The sequence below is a fragment of the Myotis yumanensis genome, unplaced genomic scaffold (genome assembly GCF_028538775.1).
Source record: "Myotis yumanensis isolate MYYU_CA2020_CCGP unplaced genomic scaffold, mMyoYum1.0.hap1 SCAF_21, whole genome shotgun sequence".
Lineage (NCBI taxonomy): Eukaryota > Metazoa > Chordata > Mammalia > Chiroptera > Vespertilionidae > Myotis > Myotis yumanensis.
Window position 1 is genome coordinate 12,101,625 of NW_027223772.1, and position 26,329 is coordinate 12,127,953.

Below are 26,329 nucleotides of genomic sequence, written 5' to 3' on the forward strand. Positions count from 1 at the left end.
TTATTTAACCTTCTTGGGGCACAGGTTGTTTTGGTGGCTGCACTTATTTTTGTGGCAGTTGATAGCGTGAGGATACAACTGACTGTAACACATTTGGTAGATCATCTTGTTGCATTTGTACTTCTGGGCAAGCTGGTGGAAGGAGGGTTCGATGATGCCATCCCACAGATGAAGCATCAAGTACAAGGTGGTATTTTTCTAATAATGTAGTCAGAGTGTGACCATCCTCTAGCTATATGCCAGCAAAAATCATATGCTGCTGGTTAGGCGGGATGCCCTTCTTTTCTTGGATTTTAGCTTTGACTTTCTCAATGGCATCACTGAGCTCAACCTCAAGGGTGATGGCCTTGCCAGTCAGGGTCTTCACTGTAGGGCGCGGCTATAGGGTTAAGCCTCGGACTGACCTGTTGGCAAAGCCACAAACAAGTCCCAGCTTAGAGGGCACAGTCCTCTTAGCATAATTAGGCTTGACCTTATGACGCTCCCTAGATCCTTCCTAGGTAGCTAATGAGCTGTGGGAGGTGCAGCAAGTGCTGCCAAAACAAGTGAAACTCACAAGAACATTGTAACTATGGTGACCACTACCTTGTTTACCTCTGGCTATAAAATAAAGGCTCAGCTTGCCAGGCACAGGAAGATCTACCTAGAACAGGGGTGGGCAAACTTTTTTGACTCGAGGGCCACAATGGGTTCTTAAACTGGACTGGAGGGCTGGAACAAAAGCATGGATGGAGTGTTTGTGTGAACTAATATAAATTCAAAGTAAACATCATTACATAAAAGGGTATGGTCTTTTTTTTTTTAGTTTTATTCATTTCAAACGGGCCGGATCCGGCCCGCGGGCCGTAGTTTGCCCACGGCTGACCATACTCAGCTTATTCTCTTTGTCATTTCTTCATCCTTTCACCACCAACACTCAGGCTTTTGAACCCTTGGCTGAACTGGTTCTGCACACTTCACAAAGATCTACATCTCTGCATCTGCTGGGGAGGCTTCTCTGCCACCTCATTGAAGAGAAAGATCCTATCTCTTTATTAATGTTCTGAGTTTATCTATGTTTTTCCTACGTTCTTTGAGCATCCTAATCAAAGTATTTTGAATTCTGCATATGGTAGATTGTTTGCTTCTGTTTTGTTGAATTCTTTCTCTGGATTTTTTCCCCCTGTATTTTTCATTTGGGTCATGTTTCTTTGTTTCCTCATTTTAGCTGCTTCTCTCTGTGTATTTCCTTGTATTTGGGTATTTGGTAGATATGTTCCATCTCCTGATCTTGGTCAAGTGGCCTTATGTTGTAGGTGTCCTGTTGGTCCCAGTGGTGCAGTCTTTCATGTCACCAGTGCCAGGTACTCCAGGGGTGTCTCTTGTGTGGATTGTGTGTGCCATTCTGTTGCAGGTGAGACTTGATTGCTATTGGTATGTTAAGGGGAGGTATTGGCTTTCAGGCTGATTAGCTGTGTGGAATGGCTGTGAGTACAGCAGACACACTGTTGTACAGGGGTTGATGCCATGGAGCAGGATTTGGATAAAGAAGAGGGGGTACAAATAATAGTAGTATTATGGAATATTACTCAGCCATGAGGAAGAATGAAATCTTACTATTTGTGACAACATGGATGGACCTCGATGGTATTATGCAAAATGAAATAAGTTAGAGAAAGTCAAATACCATGTGATTTTACTTATCTGTGGAATCCAGAAAACTATATTAACAAACAAACTTATAGATACAGAGAACAAACTGATGCTTGCCAGGTGGGTGTGGGGCTAGGGAGCTGGATGAAAAGGGGAAGAGATTAAGAAGTACAAATTGACCCGGCTGGCATGGCTCAGTGGTTGAGCATAGACCTAGGAACCAAGAGGTCATGGTTCAATTCCTGGTCAGGGCACGTGCTTGGGCTTTGGGCTTGATCTCTAGTGCAGGAGGCAGCCGATCAATGATTCTTTCTCATCATTGATGTTTCTATCTCTTTCTCTCCTTCAACCTCTGAAACCAATAAAAATATATTTTTTAAAAAGTACAAATTGGCAGTTACAAAATAGTCACAGGGATATAAAGTACAGCATAAGGAATATAGTCAGTAATATTGTAAAAACTATGTACAATGTCAGGGTGTTACTAGACTTATGGGAGGATCACTGCATAAGCTATATGAATGTCTAACCACTATGCTCTACACTTGAAACTAACATAATATTGAATGTCAACTATAATTGAAATAAAAAGATAACCTCCAGAGAAATATCTGAGTTTATATTCTCCTGATAGGGTTATTGCTTGGAAAAGACAGGTAATCATGATTTATAAACCAATGTTTGATAGAGCATTCCTATAAATCCTTTAGACTGGAAATAAGAAGAGAGAAGAATAAAAGAAACCCTCCCCCACCCCCATAGCTGTTGTCATGCAGTAGAGGGAACTCCAACATCAGTGGTTGTTCCAAAATAATACACAGCACAGAAGTGTTTCAAATCACTGAAAATATCCTACTGTAAGGTCATGTGGCTCCAACTTGTTTGCTCTGGTTCAAGCTACTGCTGAACATGCTTCACCTTCTAACACCAACTGCACACAAAGTAATGGATTAAGTGTCCTTTAACCCCAAACATTTGGGACTTACTTATAGGACATAGCTGTGCCCTGGGTACTATTGGGCTCAAGGGCCTACACACACTTACCTAAATGACTGATGAAACTTAATGGACATTACTGGTTTTCTTATTAATATCTGATGTAGGTACTATTGGGATAATCAATCATATCCTGAACTTTTATTTCAATACGGGATTAAAGACTTACATTTAAGACTGGAAATCAGAAAACTCCTAGAAGAAAACATAGGCAGTAAACTCTTTGATACTTGTTTTAGAAATATCCTTTTGGATATGTCTCCTCAAGCAAGGGCAACAAAAGCAAAAATAAACAAATGGGATTACACCAAATTAAAAAGCATTTGCACAGTGAAGGAAACTATCAACAAAACTAAAAGATGACCTGCTGAATGGGAGAAAATATTTGAAAATGACATATCCAATAAGGGGTTAATATCCAAAATATATAAGGAACTCATACAACTCAATATCAAAAATATAAAAAATCTAATTAAAAAATGGATAGAGGATCTGAGTAGATATTTTTCCAAAGAAAACATGCAGATGGCCAAGAGACACATAAAAAGATGCTCAATACCACTAATTATCAGGGAAATGCAAACCAAAACCACAGTGAGCTATCACCTCACACCTGTCAGGTTGGCTAGTATCAAAAGGACAATAAACAAATGTTGGCAAGGATTTGTAGAAAAGGGAACCTCATGCACTGTTGGTGGGATTACAAACTGGTACAGCCATTATGGAAGCCAATATAGAGGTTCCTTAAAAAAATTAAAATAGAACTACCATATGACCCAGCAATTCCTCTTCTGGGTATCTATCAGAAGAAAACTAAACACTAATTTGGAAAGGTATTTGCACACTTATGTTCATTGCAACATCATTTACAATAGCCAAGATATGGAAGCAACCTAAATGTTCATCAATAGATGGATATGCAATGGAATATTACTCAGCCATAAAACAGAATGAAGTGAAATCTTGCCATTGTGACAACATGGATGCAAAGTAAAATAAGTCATATGGAGAAGGAGAAGTACCAGATAATTTCACTTACATGTGGAATCTATAAGATAAAACAAATGAAATACAAAACAAACAGATTCATAGACATGAAGAACAAACTGATGGTTGGCAGAGGGGAAGAAGGTAGGGGGGAGGGGGAAAAATGAAGAATAAGAGGAACAAATTTCCAGTTATCAAATAAGTTATGGTAATATAATGCGCAGTATAAGAAATATAGTCAGTAATATCACAGTAACCATATATGGTGCCATATGGTTACTAGACTTATTGTGATGATCTGTTCCTTAGGTACACAAATGTTGAATAACTATGTTATATACCCAAAACAAAAGTAATATTGTATATTAACTATATTTAGATAAAAATTTATGAATATTTATTTAAACATAAGTGTGATTTTAGATATCAAAATTACAACTAAGCCACAGAACAACCATCATTCAGAACCACCTGAAATCTGGCTGAATGGAAGCCCTATAACTAGAGAATTAAAGAAGCCACACTGAGACTGGATTAAAGACTTAGATTTAAGACTGGATATCAGAAACCAGTAGGAGGGCTGGAGGTGGGGGCCAGCTTTCTCCCAGACAGAAGTGCTGGCAGAGGTCATTGTTCCTCATCAGAGCCCTCCCCCACCACAGAACCAACAGACAGAAGCCATATCTGAGCTTCCACTAACCTGGCCCACACTATTAACCCCACCTCCCTGGTGATACACTGAGACCCTGCCCCACCAATTTGCAGCTCCACCGAAGCTGTTTGCAGTGGGTTTTAAATACGACTGTCCTGGCTTAGGCTTCAGACTTTCCTAAAATCTCTCAAACAAGCAGCAGCTGGCCTCAGCTTTCATACCTCTCGGTAAGTGGCCCCAGACGCTGGAGTAGCAACAGCCTGGCAAGGTTCATAGGTTGGCCTCTCCTAGACACCTCCAAGCCCAACATAAGTAGCAGCCATCTGCAGGTCACTCTGTAGCTCATGCCAGGTGGCCTCAGGCAGGGCACAGGCAGTGGCTGACATTGTACCCCCTGGGAGGCCCAGAACCAGTGCACCTAATGGTCAGCTTCAGACCATGCCAGATTACAACTTGACTACATCCACCAGTGACACACTCAAAGGATGGACTTGGTGAGCACCAAAGCCCTACTGAAGCATGTCTTGCTCCACAGGGGCATCTCCTGCATAGCAGTTCTCCCACTGTAGTTGCAGCTGGTCCTCACAGCTGATTCGCCTGGGAGTCAATTCCTCCCAGTAACACCAACAGCAATCAAAGTTCAACTACAACAAGACAGTGCACACAGCCCACATAGGGGCACAGCCAGAATGCCCAGCTCAGATGACTGGGAAGGCTGAGCCACTGGGCCGTACAGGACACCTACTACAAGAGGCTACTCTACCAATTCCAAGAGACATAGTAGTTCTACCTAATACATAGAAACAAACAGGTAAGCAGCCAAAATGCAGAGACAAGGAAACATGTTGCAAATGAAAGAACAGAAGAAATCTCAAGACAATGAACTAAATGAAATAGAAGGAAGCAAACTACCAGATACAGTTTAAAACAGTGGTTACAAGGATGCTCAAGGAACTTAATGAGAACTTCAAGGAACTTAGGGAGTACTTTTAGGGAACTTAGTGAGAACTTCGGGGAACTTAGTAAAAACAATGACATAAAAAAGGACCAGTCAGAAATTAAGGATCCACTAACTGAAATGAATAATTTACAAGGAATCAACAATCCAGTAGAGGATGCCAAGAATCAAATCAGTGATTTGGAATATGAGGAAGCAAAAACTCCCTATGAGAACAACTAAAAGAAAAAAAGAATCCAAAAATATGAAGGTTGTCCAGCTGGTGTGGCTGAGTGGTTGAGTGTCGACCTATGAATCAAGAAGTCCCCAGTTCAATTCCCAGTTAGGGCACATGCCTGGGTTGCAGGCTCAATGTCCAGTAGGGGGCATGCAGGAGGCAGACGATTGATGTCCCTTTCTTTGATGTTTCTATCTCTCTATTCCTCTCCTTTCCTCTCTAAAATCAATAAACCATATATTTAAAAAACAAAATAATACAAAGAAATATGAAGATTGTGTAAGGAACCTCTGGGACAACTTCAAGCATACCAACCTTTGCATTATGGGGATGATGGAAGGAGAAGAGAGGGAGCACGAAATTGAAAACCTATTTGAAAAAATAGTGACAGAAAACTTCCCCTAACTGGTGAAAGAAGTAGACTCATAAGTCCAAAAAGCACAGAGAGTCCCAAACAAGAAGAGCCCAAAGTTGCCCACACTAAGACACATTATAATTAAAGTGCCAAAGTTTAAAGACAAAGAGAGAATCTTAAAAGCAGTTAGTTACCTACAAGGGAGGGCCCATACAATTGTCAGCTGATTTCTTAACAGAAACTTTGCAGGCCAGAAGGGAGTGGCAAGAAATATTCAAAGTGATGAAAAGCAAGGACCTACAACCAAGACTAGCCTACACAGGAAAGCTATCAGTTAGAATTGAAGGTTAGATAAAGAGCTTCACAGACAAGAAAAAGCTAAAGGACTCCATCACCACCAAACCAGTGTTCCATGAAATGTTGAAGTGTCTTTAAGAAGAAGAAAAAAAATTAAAAATATGAACAATAAAATGGCAATAAATACATATCTATCAACAATTGAATCTTAAAAAAAAACAAAAAAAAAACAACCAGACACATGGAAACATGGAACCGACTGACAAATCTCAGAGTGAAGGGGGTTGGAGGATGGGAAGAAATTAGCCAAAGAACTTATATGTATACTAGAGGCCTGATGCATGAAATTTGTGCAAGAGTAGGCCTTCCTTCCCTCTGGCCACTGGCAGGCACCTGGAACCTGGGCTTTCCTCACAGCCCCGGCTTCGTCTGGAAGGATGGAAGGACATCTGGTCTAATTAGCTTATTATGCTTTTATTATTATAGGCATGCATTAGCTATAAACACAGATAATAGGGTGTTGAAGGCCTGGGGTGGGGTGCAGGATCTGGGTAGATGGAGGCAATAAAGGGGGTGATTAAGAGAGGGCATCAGTAATACTCTCAAAAAGAAAGGTTTTTTTTAAAAAATAAAATTTTAAACAAGATCATATCATAATCATCTTTATAAACTATTTTTTATTTAACATAGAGAATTCTGCAATATAAATTACCACAAAATTAGCAGCTTAAAACAACACATATTTATTACTTAAGCATTTTTGTTGCCAGACTGAAATCCAGTGTTGGCCAGGTTGCAATCTCATCAGAGAATTGACTGGAGAAACATCTGCTTTCAAGTTCCCTCAGGTTATTGGTAGGATTCATTTCCTTGCAGCTAGAAACTGAGGTTCCTGTTTTCTAGCTGTCAGCAGTGGGTTGCTCTCAGCTCTTAGAGGCCCCTTTCATTCATTGCCATGGGGTCCTCTCCATAGCTCCTCTCACACCATGGTAGCTTCTTCAAAGCCATCAAAGGAGAATTATTATCATGTTTAATGGTAGCATATTATATATATGGTGTGGTTATAATATAATTTTACTATTCTCTGTAGATATGTTTTCTACTTTTCTTTATTATAATACATATTTGGGACTTCTCCAATTAATTCCTTAGATAATGCCCAGAAGTGGAATTGCTGAGTCAAATGGTATGCACTTTTAAAAGTTTTTTACATATTGCAAAATAGAAATCTAATCCCATCATACTTCCAGGAAGAATGCATGAGAGTGCTGGTTTGTATACATACTTTCAAACACTGGCTTTATCCATAAATTTAAGTTTTGCTAATTTACTGGTGAAAAAATATATTTCATTATCTTAATTTGTATTTCTTTGGTGGGGTCAGACATTTTTAAATGGTACTGAACATTGTGTTTGTGAATTGTCTTTTCGTGACTTTTGCTCATTTTGCAATTGCAAAAGTACTTCATATGCTCAGTACTCTGTTGATTGCAAATATTTATCCTAATTTGCATGCTAATATTTTGGGGCATTGTTGGCCATATAAAAGTTTACATAAGTCAATTCTATTGATCTCTTTCTTTTTTCTTTTTCTTTTTTTATTAAATCTTTATTGTTCAGATTATTACAGTTGTTCCTCTTTTTTCCCCCCCATAGCTCCCCTCCACCCTGTTCCCACCCCCCCCTCCGCCCTCACCCCCCCCACTGTCCTCATCCATAGGTGCATGATTATTGTCCAGTCTCTTCCCACATCCCCCACACCCCATTCCCCCCCCCCAAGAATAGTCAGTCCACTTCCTTTCTATACCCCTGATTCTATTGTAATCACCAGTTCATCCTGTTCATCAGATTATTTATTCACTTGATTTTTAGATTCACTTGTTGACAGATGTGTATTTGTTGTTCATAATTTATATCTTTACCTTTTTCTTCTTCTTCCTCTTCTTAAAGGATACCTTTCAGAATTTCATATAATACTGGTTTGGTGGTGATGAACTCCTTTAGCTTTTCCTTATCTGTGAAGCTCTTTATCTGACTTTCAATTCTGAATGATAGCTTTGCTGGATAAAGTAATCTTGGTTGTAGGTTCTTGGTATTCATTACTTTGAATATTTCTTGCCACTCCCTTCTGGCCTGCAAAGTTTCTGTTGAGAAATCAGCTGACAGTCATATGGGTACTCCCTTGTAGGTAACTGACTTTCTTTCTCTTGCTGCTTTTAAGAGTCTCTCTTTGTCTTTTGCTCTTGGCATTTTAATGATGATGTGTCTTGGTGTGGTCCTCTTTGGATTCCTTTTGTTTGGGGTTCTCTGCACTTCCTGGACTTGGAAGTCTATTTCTTTCACCAGGTAGGGGAGGTTTTCTGTCATTATTTCTTCAAATAGGTTTTCAATATCTTGGTCTCTCTCTTCTTCTGGCACCCCTATAATTCGGATGTTGGTACGCTTGAAGCTGTCCCAGAGGCTCCTTAGGCTATCTTCATTTTTTTGGATTCTTTTTTCATTTTGCTTTTCCGGTTGGGTGTTTTTTGCTTCTTTGTATTTCAAATCTTTGACTTGATTCTTGTGATCCTCTGGTCTGCTGTTGGGAGTCTGTATAACATTCTTTATTTCAGTCAGTGTATGCTTAATTTCTAGTTGGTCCTTTATCACAACCTCGAGGGTCTCATTAGATTTCTTGTAGGTCTCCTTAAGTTTGTTGGCGGTTTCTAGAAAATTCTTGAAAAACCTTCAAAGTGTGGTTTTGAACTCTATATCCAGTAGTTTGCTTTCCTCTATTTCTGTCATTTGTGTCCTGTTTCTTTGTCTCAGCATTTTTTATGATTTGCTGTGTCGATATAGTGGCTTTCTGTGCTAAGTGTCCTATAGGGCTCAGTGGCTCAGCCTCCAGAATTACCTGAGGTAGACACCCTTGGTGCACCCACTTGTGGGCTTTGTGCACAGTCTTGTTGTAGTTAAGCCTTGCTTGTTGTAGTTAACACTGGGAGGAATTGACCTCCAGGCCAATTGGCTGTGAGAATCAGCTGTGTCTATGGTGGGAGAACTTCTGTGCTGAAGACACCCTTCTGGGGCAAGACTTGCTTCAGTGAGGCTTTGGTGCTCACTGAGTCTGCCCCCTGAGTGTGTCCCTTATGGATCTGAGGAGTTGTAATTGGATGGTCCCACTCTGACCACAGGGAACACTGGCTCTTGGATCTAAGGAGGTGCTAATCTAGCCTCTGCCTGAGGCTACCCAGCAGAAGCCAGCTGTAAAGCAATGCAGGTTGCCCTGGGGCCTTGGGGCAGCTGCAGTTTGTTAAGTAATTTTCAGATTACAAAGGGCCGGGCCTTTCATATGCAAAAGCCTCCGTGCAGGGCATGGGCAGGGTGGCGTCCCAGGGGATCAACAGGGCGGGTGGAGTGAGCAGTATGGCTGCTGTCAGTCCTGCCCTCAGAGACCCAGGCAATCGCTGTGAGCGCCTCTGAGAGAAAGCTGCCCTCGAGTTCCGACTGATGCCAGACAGTCCCATTTCTCCCATATGAGTCTGGGTCCCCAGAGACTCAACTGGAACTGGAGCTCAGAGCGTGAGACTCCCTCCCGATTGAAAAAGACAATCATGTCCTCAGCCGCCAGCCCTCTCCGCATGCACCTCCGCACCTTTGTATTTTACTTCAGCACCGCACCTCCTCTGAGTCTCGGTATGCTTTTCTCTTTCCTTCTAGTTGTAGAATTTCCACTCAGCCAGCCTTCCTGTGGTTCTGGATGATGTCCGTTCCGTCTTTTAGTTGTATTTTTGAAGTGGCTGTGCGAGGCAGCAATCTCCGGTGTTTACCTATGCCACCATCTTGGTTTCTCTGATTGGTCTCTTTCTTAATGCTTTTTGCCTTTGAGGTCATGCTTAGAAATATCTTCCCATCTAAGAGATGTAAAAAGTTTCCTGCATTTGTGATTTGAAAATACTTATAGTGTCCGTTTACATTTAAGTGTTAATTGTTCATGAAGTATTGTGCTAGAGATTTGTTGATTGGTTTAGTGAAACCATGACAAGTGTTTTGTGGCTCTCTGAGTAATTTAATTTCTAGTAATATCCACTTTTTTCCTGAAATTTTGTGGAAACATGTCACTAGTCCCGTGACTTCTGAGATGACTTATAGATGAAATTGACAACATGAATAAATGAACATGATTGACTAGGAGGACCTGGGACATGCATCAAACCACAAAAGCCCTTAAAAGGAGATTCCAAAATACCGGGGAGTAAGCGGAAACTAAAGAGACATGCTTCCAGGACCAAACTGGAATTACAACTAAAATACAGAAAAACCATCCTGAATAATCAACTGAAGACTAGCTGTAGAGAACCCTGATAACCAAGGACAGAAAGTGGGAACAGCATAGAGAATGGTAGAAAGTGTGGCGGTGCAAAAGGGCTGGCCAGTCTCCCACAGACATCAGCTGAAGTTCTGGAGAGATATCTCAATGGTGTAGAGTTCCCACTAAGAACTCTGAGATCTAAACCCCAAGCTGGGCCCCCCAGCCCAGAGCACCAGAACTGAGAAAGGCGGCCACATAACACCTGGCGGTGAAAAGCCACAGGGTTGAGACAGCTGGAAATGCAGGTACCCTCTTAAAAGGCCAATGCAGAAAATTTCATGTGCAGACATTCATCTTGGGCTCTGGCAGAAGGAGGGCAGCGAGGTCAGGAGCTATGTGACCAAAAGCCAGGGTTGGGGGCTCTGGGATTAGAGCTCAGAAGATAGACACCCTGGTTTCCTGTGTTGACTCATTCCCTCATAATGCAGAGGATATCTTTCTCCAGCAGACCTTTTCCACCCAGGCAGCTTTTTCCTGGGGAGGGGAAGAGTGATTGCCCCATTCTATTGGAAAAATCCTTATCGCACCCTGTGGAGTTTCTGAGGTCCATTAAGAGACTGAGAATAATAATCAGCCTGCAGATAGAAGCAATTGTCCCACATTGTTGGAAAACCACACCCTGTGGTCCATAGCCTGAAGTTAATCAAGATTGAATAACAGTCAGACTGCAAGCAGAGGTGGGTCTCTGGAGGCTTTGAGTCTTAGCCTGATCTAATTCGGGGTCTGGCACTAGGAAAAGTAGACATCTTGGTTCTTTCTAAAGGCACCCATCCCCGGTAGAGGGAGCCAAAAGCTGTGGAATGCTGGTAGCTCCAAAGAGGGCTACTCATGGGAAGTCAGAAACAGTGTCTGATACTGTCATGCACTAGAGATTGGGAGTTGTAGCAGCTTTACCTAATACATAGGTACAAACACAAAAAGGCAGCCAAAGCAGGGAGACAAGAAAAACCCAAGTGAAAGAATAAGAGAATTCTCCAGAAGAGCTAAATAAAATGGAGATAAGAAATTTACCAGACATACAGTTCAGAATAACGATGGCAAGGATGCTCAACAGCATGAGAAAAGATGTAGTAACTATGAAAAAACACCAATAAAAAATGAAGAATGGCATAGCACTAACAAAGAACACAGTGAAAGAAATACACAGCAGATTAGGGGAAGCTGTGGATTGGATCTGTGAATTAGAAGACAGGGTAGAAAAATATCACTCAGGCAGAGAATCAAAAAGAAAAAAACAATTGGTTGGGATGCATGCAGAAGACAACCAATACGTGTGTTTATCTCACATTGATATTTCTCTCTGGGTATTCCTCTCTTTTCCACTCTCTCTAAAAAATCAATGGAAAAATATTCTTGGGTGAGGATGAAAAAAATAAAAAACAAACAGGACAGCTTAAGGGATCTCTGGGACATGAACATAACAGTATTTGCATCATAGGAGTGCCAGAAGGTGAAGTAAGTGAGCAAGGAATACTAAATGTGATTGAAGAAATAATGGCAGAAAACTTCCCTAACCTATTGAAGGAAAAAGTCATACAAGTTCAGGAGACACAGAGAGTCCCAAGCAGGAGGAACCCAAAAAGGCCCATGCCCAGACACATCGTAATTAAAATGTCAAAATTTAAAGACAAAAAGAATCTTAAAGGCAGCAAGTGTAAAGCAAATTGTTACCCTCAAAGGAGCTCTCATAAGGCTGACACCTGATTTCTCATAAGAAACTCTACAGGCCAGTAAGAAATGGCATGAAGTACTCAAGGTAATGGAAAGCAAGGATCCCAAGATTACTATATCCAGCAAGACTGTCATGCAAAATAGAGAAATAAAGAGCTTCCCAGACAAAAAAAAAAAAAAAAAGGCTAAAGTAGTACATCACCACCAAGCCTGCATTACAAGAAATGCTAAAGGGACTGCTATAACGAGAAGAAAAAGTAGAGAGAGAAACTTAGGCATATGAATTAAAATGGCAATAAAGAAGCATCTATCCATAATAACCTTAAGTGTAAATGGATTAAATGCTCAATCAAAAGACATAGGATAGGTCAGTGGCTAAGAAAACATGACCCAAATATGTGCTGTCTACAAGAGACCCACCTCAGAACAAAGACTCACACAGAATGAGAGTGAAGGGATGGAAATAAATTTTTGAAGTGAATGGGAAAATAAAAAGCTTGGGTAGCAATACTCATATCTGACAAAATAGATTTCAAAATGAAGGCTATAACAAGAGACAATAAAGGTGACTACGTAGTACTAAAGGAATCAATCTTACAAGAGGATATAACCTTGGTAAACATATATGCATCCACTGTAGAAGCACCTAAATATATATATATATATATATATATATATATATATATATATATATATATGTGTGTGTGTGTGTGTGTGTGTGTATATATATATATAATTTATTTTTACAGAGAGGAAGGGAGAGGGATAGAGAATCAGAAACACTGATGAGAGAGAAACATCGATCAGCTGCCTCCTGCACACCCCCCACTGGGGATGTGCCTGCCACCAAGGTACAGGCCCTTGACCAGAATCGAACCCGGGACCCTTCAGTCTGCAGGCCGACGCTCTATCCACTGAGCCAAACCGGTTAGGGGTATTTTTTAAAACTTCAAGAAGACTTTAAGGGAGTGATCAACAGCAATACAGTCATAGTAGAGGATTTTTAACACCCTGCTGACTTCACTGGGTAGATCTTCCAGACAAAAAGTTAACAAGGAAATAGTGACCCTAAATGACATACTGGATCAGATGGATTTAATTGATACTTATAGAATATTTCACCCCAAAGCTGCAGATTATACATTCTCCAGTACACATGGGTCATTCACCAAGATAGACCACATGTTAGGACCCAAAACAAGTCCTACTAGAAGCCTACCTCCAAAAAACAAGAAAAAGTAATATTAAACTATTTAACCCTACAACTTAAACAACTTAAAGAATTAGAGAACAACAAGAAGAGCCCAGAGTAAGTAGGAGGAAGGAAATAAATATTAGTGCAAAAACAAATGACATAGAGACAAAAATAAACAAACAAACAAACAAACAAACAAACAAATAATAACCAAGAGCTGGTTCTTTAAGAAAAATAAACAATATTGATGAACCTTTAGCCAGACTCATCAAGAAACAAAGAGGACCCAAATAAATAAAGTCAGAAATGAAGTGGTGAAGTAACAAATGACATCAGAGAAATACAAAGGATTGTAAGAAAATACTATGAGCCAATAAGCTGGACAATGTGAGTGAAATGGACAAGTTCCTAGAAAAATACAATCTTCCAAAACTGAATAAGCATGAATCAAAAAATCTGAATAGGCCAATAATAATTGATGAAATTGAAGCAGTAATAAAAAAAACTGCCAGCAAACAATAGCCCTGGTCCAGATGGCTTCACAGAGGAGTTTTAACCAACATTCAAAGAACTAACACCTGTGCTCCTCAAACTATTCCCAAAAATCCAAGAGGAAGGGACACTTTCAACTTATTTTTATTAGGCCAGCATTATCTTAATTCCAAAACCAGATAAAGACACTTCAGAAAAAGAGAATTACAAGTCAATATCCCTGATGAACATAGATGCAGAAATCCTCAACAAAATATTAGCATATCGAATACAGCAATATATTTAAAAGATCATACAACACGATCAAGTGGGATTTATTTCAGGGATGCAAAGCTGGTACAATATTCACAAATCAGTAAACGTGATGTATCACATAAACAAATTGAAGGACAAAAACCACATGACCATATGAATAGACGCAGTAAAAGCATTCGACAAAACCCAATACTCATTTTTTGTTTTAAAGAAAAACTCTCAGCAAAGTGGAAATAGAGGGATCATACTTCAACATAATAAAGGCCATATATGACAAACCTACAGCCAACATCATACTCCACATCAAAAACTAAAATCATTTCCCCTAGGAACAGGAACAAGAGAGGGATATCTGCTTTTACCACTCTTAATCAACATATCACTGGAAGGACTAGGCACAGTGATCCAACAAGCAGAAAATGTGAAAGGCATCCAAAGTGGAAAGGAGGAAATAAAACTCATTATTCGCAGATAACATGATATTGTACATAGAAAACCCTAAAGACTCCATCAAAAAACTAGATTTAATAAGTGGATTCAGCAATGTAGCAGATACAAAGTTAACACCCAGAAATCAATGGTATTTTTATACAGCAATAATGAATTCTCAGAGTAACTACATCAACAATCCCATTTACCATTGCAACAAAGAAATGAAGATACTTAGAAATAAACTTAACCAAGGAGGTAAAAGACTTGTACTTAGAAAACTATAGGACATTGCAAAAAGGGATAGAGGAAGATATAAACAAGTGGAGGAATATACCATGTTCATGGATTGGTAGAATTAACATCATTAAAATATCCATACTACCCAAATCAATCTGTAGATTAAATGCAATCCCTGTTAAATTACCAATGTCATATTTCACAGATATAGAACAAATACTCCAAAAATTTATTTGGAACCAAGAAAGACCACGAACAGTCGCAGCAACCCTGTCTCAGAGGGACGGCAGGGGTGGGTAGGTGGTGGTTGGGAAGAAATCAACCACAGAACTTGTATGCATATATGCATAACCCATGGACACAGACAATATGTTGGTGAATGCGTGAGGAGGGAGGGCGGAGTCGGCTAGAAGAGGTCAATGGGGGAATGAAGGGGGCATATGTAATTCTGCCAACAATGAAGATTAAAACAAAAAACAAAAGCCCTTAAGAGGGCGGGATGATCTTGCTACAGTAACACAATTACTGTAGAAAGCAATCATGTTGAGTTCAAGGGCACCGAGGTTTCTGTTGAGAACGCAGTTATTCATGGCTGCGAGTGGGAAACCAAAGATGTCTAGGGAGTAGTGGCAGCTGAGACTGAGCTTGGGCCTGGCTGGAGTGTAAGGCAAGCGTCTCAGGTTTCCTCACTCTTTTTCCACAGTGAAATTCAGAGAAGACCGGTCCAATGGAAATTCTGGTCACCAGACAACCAAAGGAGGTTTTGTGAGCTTTGATGTCTCTTACATGAAGGAAAGCATGAAATGAAGAAGCAGAAGCAGGTATTAAATTAGAATGCTCTTGACTTGTTTTCCTGAGATTCCTAGCTCTTAGCACAGAGCAGGCTTAATGTGGGCTCTCAGTAAATGCTAATTTCCAACCCCTTCCCCTGACCAGTCCTCCTACTTGTTTCAACCCCATCACTTCGCACAGTGACTGGCAAGTTAGGCACTTTGTGAATGTTTATGGACTAAATGATTGGATGATTTGAAGAAACAAACACATGGGCATTCAAGAGGAAGGTTAGTTACCTACATGCCAACAATCAGAGTAGCCCCTTTAATGGATGCCCGTTTCTACATTAAATGCTGTACACACTCAGTTCATTTAATACTCATGATATCCCCACAGGATAAAATATTAGTATTCTCATTTTGTACGTGAAGAAACAGAAGCTCAGAGAGGAACGAAAGTTATTCAATTAAGTGGAGAAATCAAGGTTTCAAACCCTGCACTGTCTGATTACAATGCCCAAGTAGTTTTCCCGTATCCCTTCATAGCCTCTAAAACATTCACAGATCACTATGGCAAGAAAACTCTAATCATTGTATAGGCATGTGTATACTCCAGGCATTGAGGTAGGTGTTTATCTTCCCAAATGGACAAGGCCTACTCCCACAGATTGTGCAGGTCACATGAGCTAGGGAGGACTCATTAACCTTCCCAATTCCTTTACTCAGCTCCCCTGAGAAGGAAGATGACAGATGGTCAATGAGCTGCTCACTTCCCCAGCTGCACAGCTCTTTCCAGGCAGGCTTGGAATTGGCTAGTGGCTGTGAGAGCTGGCATGTTCAAGCTCAGCTAGAGCCTTACTACTGCTTATTAAACCTGTTCAAAAGGCAGCCACCATGTCAGTATAGTAGAAATCAGAGTGTACTGGAAAGGCTGGTGGATGAAGGATAGGAGAACTGGGTTCCTGCTCACTGTTGTATTAATTTGTTCACTCAGCGACTGCATTTTTGAAATATCTATTATGTGTCAAGTGTTGTGCTCTAGTCTATGTATTTAGCAAGAAAGGGTTGAGGAGATCATCACATAATGATTTCTTCTGCTGACATGGAAATTATGATTAATATATGTAACTATCATCCTAAGCAAGTTAAATGAATGTCTGTGTGCTCCTGTCTCAGGAATTAAGCCACACTGAAGGAAGAGAGAATGGGGCTCCCACAGATGTGTGTGCTTGCTGGCTTTCAGTGTTTCTTTTGGACAATGGAGAAGTTCCCCTTGGTGTTGTAAGTTAAGAGAGTTATGATTATTTGTTATCATAACTCACAATTTCTGCCCTAAGGAACGTTCAAGAACAGGGCAGGGTAGCCAGGCTGTCATTCCTGCAAAAACATCTGCCTGGTAATCTCCACTGTGCCTGCTCCAATCAGTAGACTGCCCTCTGAGTTAAGCCCAACTCTCATGGGTGAACCATCGCTGTTTGGGGGTCCAGGGCTGTCTGGTCACTCCAGCCGAGGCAGCTCAGCGTTCTGGTAGAAAGAAAGGGCTGTCTGAAGCCCTGTGGCTGCTCTTCATTTCTTGGTGCCTTAAATTCCATCTCATTGTGACAAAGTACGGCTCACTGCAGGAGAGGAAGTCCTGGTCTGGCAGGTTGGAAGAGACAAATTTTCCTCTAACTTTAAGTACTTTGAGTCAATGGTGCCACACCTGTACATACTCCTTCAACTAAACCCTGCCAGGTAGTGTCTTACACCTGAAAACCACTTTTTATGTCCTTCTCATTACCCCTTACAAAACCCCTGTGGCGTGTCTACTGTTCTCATCCTACAGATGAAGAAACAGGGGCTCAAATGTAATGATACTGTGAACTGCAGAGATGGCATGAGGTGGAGCTGGTGTCAGCCCCATGTCTGTGTGATGCTCAGGCCCTTGTGTGGAGGCAGGACTCTAACTTGCTTCTAAGAATTCCCCTCCCATTCCACCTCCATGCACAAACCCTGTATAGTCCTTGGGACTGAATCTGATGGGCTTTACTGTTGTAATTAGGTTATATTACTTGGTACAGTTGATGGTAAGAAAAAGAGAGGACCCTACTGGGCCTAACCTAATTACGCCAGACTGTCAGAGGCGGAGAATTTCCTCTAGCTGGTAGCAGCAGCAGAAGTGAGAGATTTGAAGTATGGGAAGGATCTGATGCACTGTTTTTGGCGTGAAGGTGGAGGCAGCCATGTGGAAAGGACAGAGTGGCTTCCAGCAGCCAAGAGCCAGCAGTCAGCAAGGAAAGATGTCTTTGGTCCAGCAAGTGAGAGAACTGAGCTTGGGAGTGGCCCTTCCCAGTGCCTCTAGGTGGGAACGCAGCCCAACTGATGCCTGAATTTCAGCCTTTTGAAACCCTGAGCAGGGAACCAGGCACATAGGGCCAGGCTTCTGACCCAAACCGTGAGCTAATAAATGAGTATTGTCTTAAGCGACTGAGTTGGTGGTAATTTGGTTTGCTGCAGTAGAAAACTATTTTTCTTGTTAAATCTCAGGACTAGGAGCAAATATTTTAACCTTTGTTCTTCGTTTTTGTTTGAAAGAGTTACATATGATCTTTAAGGTTCCTTCTAGCTCAGATGATTCTAAGGTTCTTAAATCAGTGTTTTTGTAAGGACTGAAAGAAAATAATGCATATGAAAGCTCTTCAATCTTGAGAAAGTGTACCAATGAAAGAGAATAGTACTCAGTCTAATAATGTTTCTAGTCATCTTATGGCCTCCTGGGATCTTCTAGGTCAGTTTCCCATGAAAGTAATCTGTATTTTAAGGCCACATCAGTGGACATACAGGGAAGAGAAAGAGTTTCTAACTGCGGAGGGCCCCCTCTTTGTGGCAGACGCCAAGGAGCACATGGAGGCAGGTTGCCCTCCAGCATCCTACAGCTCCGGGAGGGGCTGTGGGAATGAGATGCAGCCTGAATGTGATGTCCTCCTGAAAGAGCTGTGATGACAAAGTGATCTGAAGCTCCTGAGGGGGAGGGAGGGTCTGTCAGAGGCATCTATGAGCCTGGGCTGCATTTTGAAGGTAAGTAGTTTCCCAGGCAGGTAGGGCTGGAGCAGCCCAGAGGCCACAGCACGTGCAGAAGGTGGATCACACTTGTGAAACTAAATCCCAAGTGGGTATTCATTCAGAGGAACAGTTAGTTGGGAGATTGTTGCTGGAGCACGTGGGGTGGAGAAGCAGGAAGGGTTAGGGTGCCTGTGTTCTGACCTGATATCATTTCTCTAACTTTCAGCCCACATCATCACTGCTCATTCATTCCGAATCTTGTGCCTGTGCCTTCTGGGGGATAGTTTTGTTGAACTTTACCTTCGCTGGTTAGAATTATCAGTTCAGTAAGCGCACACTGATCTCTCCTCATCTACAGGGCTGGAATCAGAATTGCTGAATTGCAAACAGCTCCAGGGCCAGAGTTCTCAGCCTTTCACATCTTGACATCACAAGTCACTCAGCACAATTTTTTGCACACAGCAGATGCTCAGTGTCAGATTAAACTTAACTTGAGGTAAATTGAATTAACACACATAAAAAAAGAGCAGAGATTAGATCAAATCTCTGATGGGTTGTGCTCAAGCTTTTTGCACACACTAAACCCGAGTGGCCTCAAAGCACAGTGCCTCCTGGTCTGAGAGCACTTCTCCTGATGCATTTGCATTGAAAGCCCTTGTTCCTGACAAAAGTCCTTCCTTTGCCAGGTGAGCTTGGAGGAAATCCCCTCTCCACACTAGATGCAAGCTATTCTCATCAGCCCAGAGGCTTGACTGTGACTCCAGACACCTGCTCTGGGAGTTGTTAGTTAAATTACACAACAATTATGGGTAATAGTGTGAGACTAACTGAAGAATTATTAAGGTGGTTGCTAAGCATTGCTAATTTTCTACCACCATTATTTAGAATTAAAGATCAGACAAGATGAAAACTTGGTTGGTCAATCTTTTGTTTCTGGTGGGAAGATATTTTCCCTCTGAAATCTTTTAAGTTTCAATCTGGAAGAAACCTTATAGGTTACATCTTTTTCTACTATGTAGTTTACCGTTCATTTATTTATTGAACAAATGTTAATTTTTGACTGACTACTATGACTCAGAAACTGGACTGACCTCTAGGTTTGAGCTGCAAATGGATCAATGTGGTTCCTTGCCTTATATGAGGTGTAAAATGTAGAATTTAGACATTTCAAGAGTGTAAAGTAGCCTGATGGCCAAGGGCAATATTATCTAGAAGTGTGGTCTCGGGAAATTAACCTAGTCCAGGGAGGTGAGATTCTCAGGAAGTAATATTTAGGTGATAACTAAAGGTAAATGTGAGTTACCCAGTGAAGGGAGGTGGGAGGGATTTCAGGCCAAATAAATAAACACATTCATGTAATACAATTCTATAAATAAACTTAAAAATCAAGGTTAAATTTCTAAAGGATAAAGCATGCTTTAAGTGGAGAAAACAAAAGTTAAAATTTCAGACTTGGACTGACCTCATTTCTTTTACTGTGAATTGCGTCACCTTTGGTAGTTAACTATCAATGCACATATTGTGTGTCAACAAGTTTTCTTAGAGTCCTAGTCGGTATTTTTTGATATGGAAGATCTCTGCTTTAAAATACAACTGTAACGTAGGTTCCCAACTTTATTGAGAAAGATACATATGATAATCTGCCTTCCCCTATGGGTCGTATTTTGAAAGGTATCTGTCAATCAAAATGCAATTATTTTTCCTCTCCCCCCCTCCCCAGCACACTCTATTATCTGGATAATCTTGGTTGCATTATTAAGTTGATATAATACTATTTAAAAGCAAAAAAACAAACAGTAACAGATAAGCACTACAATAAGTATGGTGATCACATTGTAAGGTATATATATCATATACCAACTATATTAAATTTTTAAAAATAAATTTAAAAATACAAGCAAAAAAGGGGGGAGATATTTTTTTTGTTTTATTTAGCCTTGTAAAACCATAGCTCTGCCTTAAAAAATCATTTCACTTCTTCATGGACTATTTTCTTGTCAGAAAATGGAAATGGTAAAATCAGTATAGTAGCACCTACTTAAGTAACTGTGAAAAAGCATGAACTTCATATGTGGGCACTTAGTAAATGTTTATTCTATAGTCCTTTTGTGAGCAAAAGTTCCATTTTATCATCTTATTGATCCCCATTCATATCACGGAGGGTCCCTGGGATCTCATTCTTGGGAGTCTAACCCTGATTGAGTTCAACCTTCTTCTTTTATAGATGAAGAAACCAAGACCCAAAAGAGAGGAAATGACCCGATTTCTGCCCTTGACTTTACATTGTATTTCAGTTTATTTGCAGTCATTATAAAGAAGCAGTTAGTGAAAAAAGGGCCTGGTGCCTCCCAAATATGCCCATATGGCAGATGAGGAGTGGGCACTGGGCAAAGGCGTACACTGCAGTACAGAAGGAGGTGGGGACCAGACTAGGCAGGGCCTCTTGGGCCTTTTAAATTGCTTAGGTCTCTGTTCTAAGGTGTGGGGAACCAATAATGTTCATTGTTGGTTATATTTGGAACATTTTGACAACTACATTTTTTATTTTTCATCTATTTGTTTGGAATAGTCTAATCACAGGTTTAAAGTTAAAAAGTGTTATTGTGTCAGCTGATGGCAAGAAATTAAACTTTCTAATGAGGATAATTGCCAAAAGCAGTGAGGGTACATGGCGAGAGAGGTAGGTTGGATGTGGACGGATACCCTTGACTGCAAGTGTTGTTGTGACACTGGGCACACCACTGAGGAGTGCCCATCCTGGAAAAGTGTGTCTCGCAGCAGTATTCTTAGCATAGATCATTATGGATCTGATCACATTCAAACTAGCTGTGCCAGATGAAGATTTAATCTGTTTAAAGAACTTTAGAAATATGTTCTTAATATTGGGATTTCTTATTTGGTTTTCTTTTATTAAAAACCCTGAGGAATGAAGAGGGTGAGTTTGAAGAAGCCTGGATCTAGAATATCTTTTATACCAGCTATAAAGCAGTGACCCTAGTATCACACTAAGAGTATCTTCCATTTATCTCCATCCCACACCTCCCTCCTGTGTTCCCAACACTATATTTAACAGTCTATTAGACATCTGTACTTGCCTTATCCCACAGGTATCTACAACTGAACATTCTAAAACTGGATTCTTGCTCTTTCACCAAACTGCTTCTCCTTCCAGATGAGTCCATAGAACTACCTTTGATCCATCAGCCCAGATAAGCAACCAGGATGCATCCTCTATCCTTCCTTTTTCTCCCTGCTCATTGGCCATCCATCTTGTGGACTCCACCTCCTCAGAACCACCTGGGTTAACATGCTCTCTTCCACTTACAGTATGGCCGCCCTAATCTGAGTCCACATTTGGCCAGTGACTACACCTGCCTCCTGAGTGATCGCTCAGCCTCATCCAACCGCTTCAGTCCTCTGTACTGTCCTCCCAGGAAGCTTTCCACACTACACATCTGGTCATTCCACTCCCCCTTCACATGCCTTCTTTGCTTCCACATCCTTCAAAAATCCAAACTCCTTAGGGTGGCATGCAAAGTGTTTCATGATCTTGCCCTGCCTGTGTTCCTAGCATCATGTCTCCCACCCTCTTCCCTCAATCCTGAAATGTATTTATGTACTCTCTGGGCAGCTTTTCAGATATACCCAGCCCTTCCAAGAAGCCTTCTCCCTCTACTCCACTCCATCCTTAGGAATGTATAATTGCAGTATGTTACATACACAATGTGTTTTACACACATAATCATGTAACTCTGAGGGTGCAACTCTGTAAGCACCAGGACATGCCAACCTGAGTGAGAGTGAGTGATGGCAGGGCAACAAAGTTCCCTTGGAGTGTTGTGTCCTGGGAAAAGGCAGCCATGCTGGTGGCCCATGTCCCTGCTCTGACTGTTGGACACTGCAGAGGTGCTGGGCAATGAGGCAAGAAGCTCGCACAGCATCCATGCTGGGTCTCTGGCTGCCTTGGCAGCTCCTGGACCTGGATCTGCCAGGTGCTGCTGTGTTCCCCACAGGGGACTGCATGAGCCATCAAGAATGTTCTGCGCCAAAGCCGGTTTGGCTCAGTGGATAGAGCGTCGGCCTGCAGACTGAACGGTCCCGGGTTCGATTCAGGTTAGGGGCATGTGCCTGGGTTGCGGGCACATCCCCAGTGGGGGATGTGCAGGAGGCAGCTGATCGATGTTTCTCTCTCATCGATGTTTCTAACTCTCTATCTCTCTCCCTTCCTCTCTGTGAAAAGTCAATAAAATATATTAAAAAAAAAAGAATGTTCTGCTACTCAGACAGAGGCAGTGGCCACCAGAGCTCCCCCAGAGCCCAGAATTCTGTGATAAAAGGAAGGATATCAGTGGGATAGATGCATTGTCTAAGTCAGTGGTTCTCAACCTTCCTAATGCCGCGACCCTTTAATACAGTTCCTCATGTTGTGGTGACCCCCCAATTTCATTGTTATAAATTGAACATAATTAAAGCATAGTGATTAATCACAAAACAATATGTAATTATATATGTGTTTTCTGATGGTCTTAGGTGACCCCTGTGAAAGGGTCATTTGACCCCCAAAGGGGTCGCGACCCACAGGTTGAGAACCGCTGGTCTAAGTGCTTCCCAGAGGCAGAATGGAGCCTGTGGGCTTCGGATACAGGGACAGGCCTAGATTCGAAACAAGAATGAGCCTTTGATGACGAAGCCTAATAGAGGTTAGCGAGCCCTTGTCACCGGGAGGGTGCAGGCAGGGCCCCGTGGCTCCATGGTGCTGCAGGGGGGTGTCCAGCAGAATAGTACAGGTCAGTGTTCAGACCTGAATGTGCGCCACATCACCAGGGCTAGGAAGACGGGTGCTGGGTGTTTGGGGACGAGCAGTGTCTCAGACAGCTTGGGCTGCTGTAACAAAGTACCACACACTGGGGGGCTCAAGCAACAGAAACTTATTTCTCCCAGCTCTGGAGGCTGGAAGTCTGAGGCCAGAGTGGCGGCATGGTTGGGTTGCAGACCACCATCATCTCACTGTGTCCTCACATGGTGGAAGAGGTGAGAGCACTGTTTTATAATGGCACTAATCCCATTCATGAGCGCTCCACCCTCATAACCTAATCTCTTCCCCAAAGATCCACCTCCATCACATTTGGGTAAGGGCTTCAAAATAAAAATTTTGCAGACACAGACTCTCAGTCTATAATGCTTACGTGTTGGAGACCAGGTGTAAGCTGACATGGTCCTTACACCTGAAGGGGCTAGCAAGGCTGGGACCCTTACCCACACAGTTTTCCCAGACTTGTTTGGATGGCGGTTATCAGTAGAATGAGAGCAACCTTTGTAGAATGAGAACAGCCTTTCATGGCTTATCAAGAAGTCTGTAACTATTTACTGAGATTTGCTGTACTGAGAATTTGTCCTTCTGCTCTGTCCCTTCCTTAGAGATTAAGAGGAACAAAGAATACATTCCACTTGACAGACCTCCTATTGAGTGTCTTATGTATAAAAAGCATTGTGTGGTTAATAAACTTGCTGCAGTTCCTCAATTGAGCTGTAGTCCTCCCGATCCCGCTCTCCTGTCTTTCTTTCTTTTCTCAATTCCCACCTCCCTACCTCAGCCTGGCTCAAACTGTCAGGCTGGCCCTGACACTTAGGTCCAGAGAAGGGCCTGAGGATTTGCATGTCTAACAAGTTTATACTTTAAGAACACCTGGTGCAGATAATCCTGATATTTGATAAACCCTGCAGTAACTGTCCCCCAATGACCAAATATCACTCAAGAAATTAATTCTGAAACTGGATTGATTGCTTAATCTCTTTGCATTTCACGTTTTCTATGGCAACACCTGCAACTCTGCTCACTGAAAATGAGTAGGGCAGTCTGAGCCCTCTGTCCTTCACTGCCATCTAGAGAAACATGAGAAGGTAGCCACAGACAAGACACCACCGCAGACCTTACTCAGCCCTGAGACTTCCATGAGTTGGAAGGACCACACCACCTCCTCCTGCTCTCATTCTGGTTGGCAAGTGTGTGTTTGGAAGGTTTTTGGTCACTTTCACATTGAGAAAGATCATTTGCAGGTGTAACAGTGACCTTCAAAGGTATTTCTGGGTTAGGAGGAGACGTCTGACCACCATGATAAGCCTGTGGACTAGTACAGATTTTGAACATTCAGGCATGTTGCTGTTGACTGAATTTGGCAGACACTCACTACCCTTTTCAAAGATATCAAATATGATGGAGCTATGACTTAAGAAAATGGGCAATTGCCCATTTAGCAAACAACAGGGAAGATGGTGCTGAGTCCAGCTCTAGCTTTTCCCCTGTGCTAGTTTCCTATTATTAGTAACAGATTACCAGAAACTCACTGACGTAAACAACACACAATTATCATTCTGAAGGTGTGAGATTGGTTTCAAGGGGCTATCATCAAGTTGTCAGCAGGGCTGGCTCCTGCCAGGGGTTCCAGGGGTCTTGTTCCAGCATCTAGAAGTGTTCAGCAATCTAGAGAAGGGGCTGTGTGTAACTTAATAAAGGGTCCAGAGACGAAATATAATTTTGAAAGGCATTCGGGGTTCAGAGGAGCCCAGCTAAAGAAACTAAGATCTCCTCATCTCAGGACCCCATGCTTTTTATTAACACAAATTGTCCTGAGGCGAGGCAGAGATATACACTTGAAAGGGTCAGGTTTCCTATACACAGTCCATTGTCAGAATGGGGAGAATTAGCCTCTTCAGGCTGTTCAGGTGTTTAACCAGTAGGAGGCAATAACATGTAGATTAAGATGCCCTGAGCTGTCTGGCAGCAAGCAATGATTTTAATGCATCCTTTTCAGGTTTGGAATAATGCCCTCAGCCATTCCCAACAGGCAATAACATATGTGACTCAGCCCTTGTTGAGTCCCCAAGTTTCATCAACCTTTCGATGAAACCTTGCAATTATGACATGCTGGAATTGGCTTCCGGCACAGGGGTGAATCCATTTTCTTGCTGTTTCCAGCTTCTGGAAAGAATCACTCCAACCGTTGCTTTCATCATCACATCTGCTTCTCTGACTCTCCTGCCTCCATATTATAAGGACCCTTGGAGTTACATTGGATCCATTCAGGTAATCCAGGAAAATCCCCATCTCAAGAACCTCAACTCAACCACATCTGCAAAATCCCTTTGCCACATAAAGTACCTGGTCACAAGATCTTGAGATGAAGATGTGGACATGTTTGGGGGCAATTATTCTGTATCCCATGCCCTGGAAGAATGCTGACCCAGCCATGTTTCCGAATCACAGAGCAGGTGACCCCAGGCTGTACGCTGAAGACTGAGCAAGGAGCTGCATAGAGGGCACTGTTGGCACAGGGAACCCAGGGAGGACTAGGGGCAGAACTGCAGAGTCAGCATCTGTGCATGGGGTCTTAGTAACCTGCTGGAAGAAAATTCCAGCAGGTCAGAATTAAGCAAGAAGTTCATCAGAAGGCTGGTGGATCTTGGGGCTTCAGCAGGGCTGAAAATCTGCCTATGTTATTACCTGGTGCTGAAACAGCTGTAGGCATTTTACCTAACCTGATCATCTTTTCCTGTTTACCTGCTGCTGGCAGAATAGCTGAAGGAATATCCCCTAACCTGATCATGTTTTCCTGTTTATTGAACTTTACCTGTTTGCATTCCTAAAGGGCCTGTGTGTTTTCCAGCAAATACAAAGCGGTGGGTCCGGAGATTCAGAGAGCCCACTTCACTAGAAAGTGAAGCCTCCCCTGGTTCCCCCATGCCTTCCAAATTTATGTCATATGTAGTTTATTAATTTACGTCATAGT

The 26,329-nt window shown here is 41.9% G+C and overlaps 1 protein-coding gene across 1 annotated transcript; it reads right to left on the reverse strand.

Annotated features, from left to right (window-relative positions):
* On the reverse strand, nucleotides 1–25,791 carry LOC138998958 (ubiquitin-ribosomal protein eL40 fusion protein-like). Its single transcript, XM_070400992.1, has 3 exons — nucleotides 25,702–25,791; nucleotides 277–379; nucleotides 1–194 (listed from the first exon to the last, which is right to left on the reverse strand). Exons 1-3 carry the CDS (start codon nucleotides 25,789–25,791, stop codon nucleotides 1–3), a joined length of 387 nt encoding a protein of 128 aa, XP_070257093.1.
* Between the last annotated feature and the right edge of the window lie 538 nt (nucleotides 25,792–26,329).

Coding starts and splice junctions, on each gene's coding strand:
- LOC138998958 (XM_070400992.1), bottom strand. CDS start 25,791: ATGGCTGGGTCAGCATTCTTCCAGGGCATGGGATACAGAATAATTGCC. Junction 380..25,701: donor TCTCAAGATCTTGTGACCAG/GTACTTTATGTG, acceptor TTAACCCTATAG/CCGCGCCCTACAGTGAAGAC. Junction 195..276: donor TAAAATCCAAGAAAAGAAGG/GCATCCCGCCTA, acceptor ATTATTAGAAAA/ATACCACCTTGTACTTGATG.